This window comes from Prionailurus viverrinus, chromosome X (assembly GCF_022837055.1).
Source record: "Prionailurus viverrinus isolate Anna chromosome X, UM_Priviv_1.0, whole genome shotgun sequence".
In the NCBI taxonomy this organism is placed as follows: Eukaryota; Metazoa; Chordata; class Mammalia; order Carnivora; family Felidae; genus Prionailurus; species Prionailurus viverrinus.
The window spans coordinates 12,819,399-12,832,305 of record NC_062579.1 but is presented as its reverse complement, the minus strand read 5'-3'; the positions used below and the strand labels follow the sequence as shown (position 1 = coordinate 12,832,305).

General features: G+C 38.6%; 1 protein-coding gene across 7 annotated transcripts in view; it reads left to right on the top strand.

Moving 5' to 3' along the window:
• BCLAF3 (BCLAF1 and THRAP3 family member 3) overlaps positions 1-12,907 on the top strand; it is a 58,448-nt gene that overhangs the window by 31,015 nt on the left and 14,526 nt on the right. For all 7 annotated transcript variants that reach the window (XM_047843753.1, XM_047843754.1, XM_047843756.1 and 4 more), the window contains 3 exons: positions 1,198-1,313; positions 7,793-7,907; positions 11,218-11,313. In XM_047843753.1, the coding sequence (XP_047699709.1) occupies positions 1,198-1,313; positions 7,793-7,907; positions 11,218-11,313 (327 nt within the window). The remainder of the gene's footprint in view (positions 1-1,197; positions 1,314-7,792; positions 7,908-11,217; positions 11,314-12,907) is intronic.

Sequence of the window (12,907 nt, the reverse complement as noted above, 5' to 3'; positions counted from 1 at the left end):
ACACTATAAGGCTTGTGGAAAGTATATTTGATACCTACATTTTTTCCAAAGCAGTCACGTGGAGTATTTTTTTTTTAAATTGTACGTGGAATGAATGCAAAGGAACTTACTTTCATTTGATATTGTCCTTCTGATTACTGTAGAATGTATGAAAAATTCTGTGGAATATGAACTAGCGAAATGATGGAAGTAATACTGATTTTTTTTATTGCCACACATTGAATTTCTACCCAACATTTCCTCAACCCACCCTGCCCCCCATTTCTTTACTAATTAGAAAAACTCTCTTAACTAGTTGGGGGGGAGGGGAAGAAAACTGGCTCTCGTTTTAGAAGTATATCAAGTTCTAAAAGAACTGCTAATTTATTCATTGAGAGTAAAATGTTTTTGTAGAGGAAGGATTTTAATACACTTCTGATAGAATATGTAATTTTTTTCACTTGTGAATGGTTACAGTTTTTATTGAACTTATAGAGATAGCATTTATTGAATAAATGCTATTTTCAGAGAATTTCTATTCATCAAAATACTGTAATCAACCCATAGGAAATTTGAAAAATCACCTCTAATTCAACCACTTAACACAAAATATCATTTGATCATCTTTTCTTGTAGTCTTACATCTGGCATTTTAACGTAGCCACTATCATAAGAAATGTAGTTTTAGAGGCTCTTCTTTTTACTTAATAATACTGCTTTTATGTAAAATCTCTGAGCTCCCCCATGACTTTTTATGATTGAGGCTTTTTAAGTTTTAATTAACTTTTCTCAGTAATTGTGGGTTTTTTTCACGTTGACTTCCACATAGTCTACATTAACCATAATTCAAATGCTTGTACATTATTACTTTGACTGAAATTTACCATAAAATCATTCTCCCCTTCTCCCTTAAATTTATTTTACATTTAAGTTGCTCTTATTTTTTGATGATTTTTAATATAGCACTTTGGATATATTTGGGTAGATAGCCTTTTCTTTGGGATAGACCCCCAGAAGTGGGATTCCTGGTTCATTGTTATGAACTTTTCTGTCTGTGCATTGTCAATTGTGTCTCAAAATATTTTAATCAATTTACACTACCATTAAGATGAATATAAGGTAACTTATTTAGGACTTTTACTTAAGGTTCTTATTAGATACGGTCTTTGTGCAACTAACAGTAATGTGAATGGTTTGTCTTCTGTCAAAATTCCTCAGACTCTGGTCAAAATAATAGACCCAAATGACCTACGACATGACATTGAAAGAAGGAGAAAAGAACGGTTACAGAATGAAGATGAGCACATTTTTCACATAGCTAGTGCTGCAGAGAGGTAATCAGTAGATGAAAAACATCCTATTATCAGGGAGCTTTTGGTTTTAACATATTTTTCAATTTTTGTGTGTGATGATTTTCATTTTAGTGTAGGGATTTGATCCTTCAAATCTATTTTATATGTTTAAGTGAAATCTATTAAAATGTTTCAAAGCTATTCAGTGATCATCGTATTCTGTTTGACTGAAACAACAAAAACTAAGGGGTAGGTGAGTATATGAGGTCTTTGTAATTCTAGAAAGGAGTGTAATGGCTCTTTGAATATTAGCAGGCACCAGGACCTGCAAGTTTATGGACTTGCATGTAACAGTTTATGGACTGTTTGGCTCAATCTCTTTGAAACTCTGACACGTTCTGCCCTTTAGATTCTGCTACTCTCCGAATATTACAGAATTTCCTGAGGTCAGTACAATTCTCTTTTAGAACTCTTCGTGGATGTCTGTCCATGAAGCAGAGGCAGGGGTATTAGAAAATAGAGGAGATAGGAGTTGGAATCCCACCTCTGCCATTTGACAAGCTGCATGCTCGTAGGCAAACTGGCTTAGTTTCTGGAGCCTTCTCCTCTATAAAATGAGAAGAACTAATTTATGATGTGGACAGGTTAGAAATATTAAATGAACTGCCACATGCGAAGTACTTATGCCATGTATGACAAATTGATTGTCAGTACATTGTTGTTTTTCTTTCCCAACTCTGTACTTTTTTGGGGGCTCTGAGTATTTTTAGATTGACCCCAGTTTATGTCTAGTTCTAAAAACTATGTGGAATTCGTGGCAACCCTGGGACCCCATACGATTATGAGGTATAATTGAAGAGGACAAAATTTCCAGTTCACCCAAGGGTCTTCAAACCGTTTGGATCTCTTAGAAAGTAGGAATGTATGAATAGGAAGGGCCAGTGCTAATTCCCTTTCCATATTTCTTAGTGTCAAATTGACTAGACTTTTACGTCAAGTCTGTGGCTAACTTCGTCTTAGTCAAAATACATGGAGCTTGTTTAAAACTGGACGTTATGCTGACAATAAGTTTGGGACTAATTAAAAGAGCAAACTGTGTGTTGGGGCATATAAAACAACTGAAAATAAAATCATTAAAATCTCGTCCCTTGCTGGGTGAAAGTCTCCAGTTTCTTAATATGACATGGTATGACTGTGCTCTTTAGTGACACAAGCTCCTGTCATGCTTGTCTTGACTCAGCAAGTGTAAGAAACTCAGTGTGCCAGGAAAGAGGATTTTAAAAACAGATTTAAGATAATCAGCATTTTATAAAAACCATGCTTTAATGCTTTAGAATATATCTTCCCCCTTTGAGATGAGAAAGGGCTCGAGCACTGGAGTTACACCTAAATTCAACACCTGGCTCTGTAGACACCTAGCTATGTGACTGATCTTAGGCAAGTTATTTAATCTTTGTTTCCTCATATGTAAACTAGAGGTGAGAATTACACTTACCTCACGGCGGTGGTGAAGATTAACTAAAGCGACGGGTGTGAGGTGCAGAGTAGCTCATCAGCATTAAGTATTATGATGTTAGCTTTGGAGGCTATGTAGAGCATGCCAAGATGTCTTTCTGCAGAATGTCTTTGCTGGCTGTGTTGGAATATTTTATTTTTATTGGATGGCTGGTGCGGCATAGGGGAGCCGTGAGGGTTTGGTTTTTTTTAATTGAGCTATTACTTGCCATAACATTCACCCTTTGAAAGTAAAAAATTTAGTAGTTTTTAGTATATTCACGAAGCTCTGCAGTTGTCACCACTGTCTAATTCCAAAACATTTTTATCACTCCAAAAAGAAGCCCTGTAAGCCTTAGTTGTCATTCCCTATTTCTCCTCCCCCCTAGCCTCTGGCAGCCACTTTCTGTCTCTGTGGATTGTCCTTTTCTTGATGTTTCATATAAATGCAGTCCTATAATGTGAGGCCTTTCGTGACTGACTTCTTTCATGTAGCGTGTCGTTTGCAGCACTCCTGCATGTCATAGCATGAATATTCCTTTTATGGCCGAGTGATAGTCCATTGTATGTATGGATAACCACGTTTTGTTGATCCATTCACCGGGGGCTGGACATTTGGGTTCTTTTCCACTTTTTGGCTGTGGTGAATTATGAGGCTGTGAACGTTCATGTGCAGGTTTTTGTGCAGACCTATGTTTTCACATCTCTTGGGTAGATATATTTAGGATTGGAATTGTTGAGTCATATGATAACTCTGTGTGTAACTTTTTGATGAACTACCATTGTGTTCCACAATGGCTGCCTCATTTTACATCTTCACCAGCAGTGTATGAGGGTTCTAGTTTCTTCACATCCTCACCAGCACTTGTTATTTATTGTTCATCTTTCTTGAAAGGAGTGACTTAGAAAAAAATGATTTAGAACCTTTAACTTTATCCTAATTCGATTTCATTCTTAAAATAAGAAAAAGCATTTGAGTTTATCCTTTTGTCTTAGAAATTCAGTCTTTGAAGTTGACCTCATTAATATTTTTGCAGAAATCGTTTTAGGCATCTCAGTGTTTAGATTTGTGTAGAAATTCAGAAGAAATGAAATATGAAATCATGAAGCACAAGATGTAGCAATTTCCCACCTGTGTCATCTTTTTGCCCCTCAAACAGTTATATGCAGACTCTGTGTCTGTGTTTCCTCACCACTGTATCCCCACTGCCTTGAACTCAACTCAGAGCTGTTGAATGAGTGAAGACTTTGCAAAGAAGCAGATAGGACAGAGGATACTTACACTGCGACACATTTAAACCTTGATTGCTATTTATTCCCTAATACCTTAGGTAATCTTTCCCAAGCAAGCCTAACACTAGGACTTTCTGTCTCATCTCGAAGACCACGTTCTCTTTTTTTTTCTCCCTACTTCTGACCAATCTCTTACTCTAACATCTCCATGTCTTCTCCTGACCCACTATTTCTCCCTCTTGTAACCAGCATTCCTAAGTTCCATACAGTGCTACCAAGGTGTCGTGCTGCAATGTGCATGCATTGGCATGGTGTGTGTGGGATAAAGCAGCTTCAAAATAGAATCGATAGACTTTGAGGGGACGTCAGGCTGCGGAGATTTTCCTTTACCTACACGGCGTACAGAAAACATACAGTGAAGAGGTATACACAAAGTCCTTGTCCTTGTCAAGCTTACAGTTTAATGGTAGGAAAAATAAATACCTACATGTTGACAAGTGAAAGGTGAAAATAAGGCAGAAGAAGAAATTTAATAGGACAGAGTGATACGTGTGGTGTGATTTTATCTAGGGTGGTTATGGAATGCACGTAGGATTTCTTTTTTTAATTGAGCAGGGATGTGAATTAAGTGAAAGAGTTAGGGAATTAGTAAGGTTTTTTGAGGGGATAGTATTTTAAGGAGGGAACAACAAAGGCAAAGAGCCTCAGGCAGGATCACGCTTACTCTTATTTAAGGAATAGAAAGCAAAAAAAAAAAACAAAACCAAAAAACAAAAACCAAACAAAACAGAAAGCAGGCCAATGAGGTTATAACACGGTGGGAAAAGAAGAGAGTAAGTAGATGAGGCCGAACTGCAGAGGACTTTGGAGGACGTGAGGACTCAGTATTTTACTTTGAGTGAGATTATGAAACATTTTGGGTTCTAACTCAAGAAGAAATATAATCTCATTTAAATTTTAAAAGATTCACCCCAGTTGCTGGGTAGAGAATGGACTGTAAGAGCAGGAGAAACATTATTTCTTTCTCATGTAGAAAAAGAGTCCAGTCAGGACGTCGGAGCATGGTAGGTAGGGTGGATCCATCAGGAAACCAGCCTCCTTAGATCCTGCTCCTCAGATATCCTCTGCACATGGCGTCTGCCTCATGGTCCAGAATGGGTGTTTGTGCCCAAGCCGTCATGTCCGTCTTCTCGCCTTTTCTTTAAAAACCTCCTGGAATTTTCACATGCCACTTCAGCACCATTGGTCAAAATTTAGTCCCATGGCCATGCCTTGCTGCAGGCAGTCTGGGAAGTAGTTTCTTCAACGTGCACACTCATTTGCCTGGTCACAAAACAGATATCAAAGGGTTGAAATGTTCTTAATGTGGCAAAATAGACATATAATAAATGTTATTATTTTAAGCATTTTTAAGTGTAGAATGCATTGGCATTAAGTACATTCATTGACAGTGTTGTGTAACCATCCACACTATCCACTTCCAGAATCTTTTCATCTTCTCAAACAGAAACTGTACCAACTAAACAGTAACTCCCCATCCTTTCTACTCCCAGCCCCTGATAAGCTCTCTTCTTTCCATCTCTGTGAATTTGCCTGTTCTAGGTACCTCATATATATAAGTGGAATCATACAACAATTGTCCTTTTGTGTCTGGCTTATTTCACTTCGGAATATGTTTTCAGCCATGTCATATCGTGTGTCAGAATTTGGTTTTTAAAAAACTTTCATTCCTTCTTTAAGGCTGACTAACATTCCACTGTATGTGTGTACCCCATTTTATTTGTCCATTTTTCTGTTGATGGATATTTAGTTTGTTTCCATCTTTTGTCTGTTGTGAACAATGCCGTTACGAACATTGGTGGGGTCATCTTTTCAATTATAGCCATCCTAGTGGCTGTAAAATGTTATCTCATCGTGGTTTTGATTTGCATTTCCCTAGTGGCTGATGATGTTGAGCATCTTTTCATGTGCTTTTTGTGTGTCTTCTTTGGAGAAATACCTATTCAAATCCTTTGCCCGTATTTTAAATTGGATTCTTGTATTTTTATTATTGAGATGTAAAGAGTCCTTTATATATTCTGGACATTACTCCATTATCAGATATATGCTTTGCAAAGAGGATTTTTTAAAGTCCATTGTTTTCTTAATAAAATTAGTAGTACATGTCAGTGGCAAACATTTGGAAATATAAAGTATACAAATAAAAATATAAGGCATTCTTAATTTCATGAGTCAGAGATGACCACTGTTAATATTTAGTACATTTCCTGTCATTTGCTTTTTTCTGGGCATATATGTAGTTTATTTTAAGTAATTAAAATCATCCTCGGGGTGCCTGGCTGGCTCAGGCCCCACGTGAGGCTCGAGACCCCGGCACCGAGAGTCGCATGCTCTACCAACTGAGCCAGCCAGGCGCCCCCCAAAATAATAAACCTTTTTAAAAAATCATCCCAGCTTTGCACCCTTCTCTTTTGACTTACTGTCATACCATGAGCAGTTTGACAGAACATGAGAGTTTGTAACATTTCAAAATACCCTGAGTGGCCGTTCCCTGTCAGGTTTGGGCGTCAAAGCTGGGGCCACAAAATGACCCATCCACAGTGTCTCCTTTTAAGGGATGACACCCTGCTGCATAAGACAGGCACTGGCAAACACGAGCGATACGTGGGAAGACTCCCAAATGCTACGTGTGCACGTAGCAGGGGTACTAGTCCGCTTCAGGAGGTCAGGAAAAGCCTTCCTGGGACAGTGCAGGTGGAGCTAAATCTGGAAGTTGACCTAAGTGGGAGGAAATTACAACGGAAGGAATTATTCCTGCAGACTTGCGGGAGCAGGAGAGACGGTGGTGTGTTAGGAACTGTGGGTCGCTAAATGTTCCCCGTGCTCGGTGTGCATGTTGGGGAGACTGGAACACAGCAGCTGGTGAGATATCAAGGGCCACAGCAGGCAGGGCCTTGAAGATCATGATGAGGAGTATGGATTTTAACCTGACGTTCAGTTGGGGGGTGGGGGGGGGAGGGCCATGGAAGGGATTGAAGCAGGCCGAGACAGTGAGCAGTTTGTTCACCACAGAGCAGGAAGCGTCTGAGGAACACTGTGGGTAGATGTGGGACGTGACAAGGAGAGGACTGCCGGAGGGCTGTGAAAATGAGGCCCCAGGGTCAGAGGGCAATCCCAAGGAAGGACCTTCCGTCCCAGGTCGGGCAGCCTGAGAAGAGGCTTTGGTGGCCTCTGGACATGGTGACGACAGGAGAAAGGAGCTGTCCTTCGCTTCTGTGGCCCAACAGTGTCAGAAGTCTCAGCTCTGCCAATAGGGGACCCGAGCCAGTCACACTCTTTGTCTCTGGTGCTTTCATGAATAAGAGCCTATCAGGAAGGGGGCGTCCAGTCCTGCCAGAGTCTCAAGAGCAGTGGTTATCGTCCCTCAGAAAACACACATTCTACGTATGGTTTCAGGGGATGACACCCCCTAGGACACCTGTCCTTGGACCCCAGAGTGAGAACCTTGGTCCAAGGAATACTGTTTCCCCCTATTGCTGACTTTCAACTTAGCTCAATAATGTTTGTTGAAAAATAAAGGTTTTAGCCTTGATAACTATCATTTGTAATTTTAGTAGTGATAGATCTTGGAGTCTTTGAGTGTTTTTTTGGTTTGTTTTGTTTTCTTGTTTTGTTTCTTTTTAACTGTTTTGCTGCTTTGATTGTCTCTGAAGGGGGCAATTTAATTTCTCTTTTTTATTTGTTAGATAAAGGTAAACTAATAAAACGTTATTTTCTCTCTTTCATTTTATTAGGAATGATGAGCATTCCAGTTTTTCAGGGTTGAAGAATATTCATGTTGATGAATTCCAAAAACCTATAGGTTTTACAAAATCAAATTTTAGAAAATTTATTCAGAAACCACACATGGTAAGAATGCAGCTCCGAATTTTTCATTTTGGTACACTCCATTCTCCTCACGTATATGTGTATATATAGAGACCACCAGCATCTTTCCATGTTTCTAACTGTTCATTGAGTACGTGTTACAATTCTCTTGTTCATTGTTAGTGTTCTTCTGAATCTTATACTTATTATGAGAGAAGAAATAGTTATCTCTGATTTAGTAGGATTTTATTTCATTTATTATAGTACTAGCTTTCTCAAGATTTTTTGGGTACAACTTTATTAAGGTGTAATTTACATACCATAAAACTTTCACCCATTTTAGGTATAAAATTTAATGTTTTTTTTTATAAATTTACCAAGATGTGTAACCATCACCATAATCCAGTTTTATAACATTTCATGACCCCAGAAATAGCCCTTGTGCTTTTTTGGTTATTCCCTGTTCCCACCCCTGGTTGACCACTCATATGTTTTCTGTCTCTAAAGATTTGCCTCTTCATAAGGCAGTTTAAAAAATGTCAGATGAATGGGACGCCTGGGTGGCTCAGTCGGTTAAGCGTCTGACTTCGGCTCAGGTCATGATCTCATGGTCTGTGGGTTTGAGCCCCACATCGGGCTCTGTGCTGACAGCTCGGAGCCTGGAGCCTGCTTCGGATTCTGCATCTCCTTCTGTCTCTGCCCTTCGCCAACTTGAATTCTCTCTCTCTCTCTCTCTCTCTCTCTCTCAAAAGTAAATAAACATTTTTAAAAAATGTCAGCTGGCTTTTGAAATGAGAGCAAGCGATAGCTAGGAAGTTGGAAGCCAGAGTCTGTTTGTGATGTAATCTCAGAAGTGATGTTCTGTCACTTCTGTCATACGGCCATTTGTAAGACACAAGTCACTAGGTCCAGCTCACACTCAAAGGAAGGCAATGACATAGGGGCCTGGATACTAGAAGGTGGGGAGCATTGGGAGCCTGATCAGAAGCTGTTTGGTACGGTCCTTCTGCTGAACCCCAATGATTCACATCCTTTCACTTACAAAATACACCCCTCCCTACCAGGGTCCCCCCAAAGTCTCATCTCATTATATGTATGATTATGCACTTATTCAAATTTATAGACTTGATATAAATTCATGATGACTACTGTGAAAAGAGTTTTATATGAAACTGGAGGAAGAGATAAAGGTGTGAAAGAGGAAGATTTGTGAGAAGTACAGCAAATGGAATAGCCAATGGAATAAATAGAAGGTTATAAGACTTGGGGCTCCTGGGTGGCTCAGTCGGTTGAGCGTCGGACTTCGGCTCAGGTCATGATCTCACTGTTTGTGAGTTCAAGCCCCATGTCGGGCTCTATGCTGACAGCTGGGAGCCTGGAGCCTGCTTCTGATTCTGTGTCTCCCTCTCTCTCTGCCCCTCCCCCACTAGCGCACGCGCTCTCTCTTTCTCTCTCTCTCTCTCTCTCAAAAATAAATAAGCATTAAAAAAATTGTTTTTAAAAGAAGGTTATAAGACTTGATTTTGGAAAAAAAGAAACTTCAGAATGGGCCCCGTTGTTTTCTTCTTAGGCAGTGGGAACTCTGTAGCAACTCCAGATAATAATGGATTTGGTTCTCTTCTGGATGCCTGAATAAATACTAAACGTATGGTCATTTTTCTAAAAGTTATGCCTTGTGTTATATAGGAGTATTTTTTAAATTGTTCTCACATTCATAAATTAAACTAGGCCCTCACAGGCTAGCATGGGTTATGTGAAGGAAGATATGTATATGTTCCTACAGCTAAGGTATGTGCTACATGTTTTGTGTTCTCAATCCTATACATTTAAAATGTGTGTTTTGGGGGCACCTGGGTGGCTCAGTTCATTGAGCATCCAACTTCAGCTCAGGTCACGATCTCACAGCTTGTGTGTTCGAGCCTGGCATCGGCCTCTGTGCTGACAGTTCAGAGCCTGGAGCCTGCTTCAGATTCTGTCTCCCTCTCTCTGCCCCTCCCCTGCTTGTGCCCTCTCTCTCTCTCCTTCTTTCTCTCTCTCTCTCTCTCTCTCTCAAATATAAATAAATATTTTAAATCTTCATTTTAAAAATGTGTTTTTTATTTAAAAATTTTTAAAAATATTTTTATCAAAGTATGTTGACATAGTGTTAAATTAGTTTCAGGTGGACAACACAGTAATTCAACAAATCTGTATGTTATGCTATGTTCAAAAGTGTAGCCACCATCTGTCCCCATACAACATTATTGCCATACCATTGACAATATTCCCTATGCACAGTCATCTCTGTGACTTACTCATTCCATAAGTGGAAGCCTGTATCTCCCATTCCCTTTCATCCATTTTGCCTATCTCCTCACCCCCTCTCCTCTAGCAGCCATCAGTTTGTTCTCTGTTTCCATGGGTCTTTTTCTGCTTTTTTTTGTTTATTCATTTTTTTATATTCCACATATAAGTGAAATCATAAGGTATTTATCTCTCTCTCTGACTCATTTCACTTACTATCATACCCTCTAAGTCCATCCATGTTGTCACAAATGGCAAGATCTCATTCTTTTTTATGGCCACGTAATATTCCATCGTATATAGACCACATTTCTTTATCCACTCACCTATCGATGGACACTTAGGTTGCTTCCATATCTTGGCTATTGTAAATAACGCTATAATAAACTGGGGTGCATGTATCTCTTTTTGAACTAGTATTTTCATTTTCTTTGGGTAAATACCTAGTGTTGGAATCACTAGATTATATGGTATTTCTATTTTTCATTTTTGGAGGAATCTCCATACTGTTTTACACAGTGACTACACCAATTTACGTTCCCACAAACAGCACATGAGGGTTCCTTTTTCTCCATATCCTTGCCAACACTTGTTGTTTCTTGTGTTGTTAATGTTAGCCAGTCTGACAGGTGTGATATGATATATCATTGTAGTTTTGAATTGCATTTCCCTAATGATGAGTGATGTTGAGTATCATTTCATGTGTCTGTTTGCCATCTGGATGTCTTCTTTGGAAAAATGTGCATTCAAGTCCTCTGCCCAAAGCTTGAATTTTTTTTAATGCTTTTTTTTTGTTGAGAGAGAGAGACAAAAAGTGAACAGTGGAGGGACAGAGAGAGAGAGAGAGAGAGAGCACCCCAAGCATGTTCCTAGCTGTCAGCACAGAGCTCTATGCAGGCCTCCATCTTACAAATCTTGAGATCATGACCTGAACAAAAGTCAAGAGTTGGACACTTAACCAATTGAGCCACCCAGCACCCCCAAAACTCGTATTTTTTAAATGGTAAGATGAAATTTTAAAAACAAACTTTAAAGTATATTAACTCATACTCCTGCTTTTTTCATGCAGAATTATACCATGCAGGAAAAAGACATCATTACTCACAAACCCTTTGGAGCTGAGGGAAACCGTCAAAACACAACAAGCTTTAGAAGACCATTTAAGGTATTAAGTGTTATTTTCCATTTAATTCTAGCTTTGGGTTTATGCTTTGAACATAATGTTCTAAGTGTTAGTAAATTAAAAGCTGCTTTTGTGATATTTCAAATAGTGACTATACACTAAGATTCCTGGACATACATTTATAGTTAACTGTAATCAGTTTAATGGTAACCTTTTTCCTCGGAACTTGATTTTCAATTTTTTTTTTTTACCAGTGGAATCCTTTTTCAAATATTATATGGAAAGCACAAATGCATAAAACAGACACAGATGAAGTGGCTCTAGATGAGGAGGCAGACAAGGTTCAAGACCTTCCCTTTACACCTGCCCCTTTACCTCTAAGGTGTAAATGCATAGCTCTGTGAACCTTCTCCAAGGTTCACAGACTGAAAAATCCTGCCCATAGGTGTACAACCCTCAGAGGCCTTCTGCATCATCTCAGAAAGATTCTGGTCCAGCAAGCTTTGTTCAAGCCTATTTCATCATATCCTAGTGATTTGTACAGCTATGTCTAATGTGATTGTTTGATTATTCAAAACACCTCATCACACAGATATATGGAATAAGAATTATAGTGTGAAGTGCTGTATTTCTCTCCTTGTTCTCAGAAGTTGACATGCTTTTAAATCCATTTTGACTAAATTTCCTGCTTATGTAATAGGTACATCATTAATATTTTTAACTCTATAGCGTCTTTTCCCCTCCCCCTTGAAAGAAAGGAAAATAATCTAGGTTTTTTGGTGAAAGTAGCAGGCAGACCTGATAGACTGGTTAGCTCATTCGGAGGAAGTTAATATTAGCATAAAGGTAGTATAAACTGTCCCCAAACCATAGACTAGGAGGGAGTTATGAGTGGTCCTCTTTTAATGCCTGGCTTGTTGAGAGGCATAATTCTAGATGTCCAAAGATTGTTTTCATTTGCAGTAACACAATTTGAAAGCATTGTGTAGGTAACATTTTTAGCCAGTGTTTCATGTACCTAAAAACAGGTGACATTAGGTTTTTTCAAAAATATTCTATGGCAGTGGCCATAGAATATGTAAACATGTTTTACACCATCTTTTAGTATCTTGACTAATGAGCCATAAAACCAACTGAAAATGTGATGTCTGTTTAACTTCGAGGCAGTATAACTGGGCTATCCCGTATGAGTGCTTCCTAGGCTTCCTACATGTTTTTCTTCTCATTGGTCAGATATAGTTGATTGTAGTATTTTTCTAAGATTGTTGCAAGGCCTATTTCCTGTTACCCTTTCTTCTTAAGGGAAATTCTTAAATGTTAATTATTTTTAAATGTTTTTCAAAATATATGCAATAAAAACCTTTTGACCAATCGTTTAAAGCTGTGTAATGTTACATGCTTGTTTAGAAGTTCATAATTCTTGACAGTAAAATAGAGAGAAGTAATCCTTTCTAAGAAAAGGAACCATTTCATGAAAATTTGTTTTTTACAGGAGTTAGACTAATTCAGAGCCAGATAGTAATCACTTTGTTAGATATGTAAAAACGGACAGTATAAATTTCAAGATTAGCTCTTATATGTTAAGTTTGTGCAGATAGTTTTAATGAAAGAGTTGTGTCTCATTATAATTCTTTTT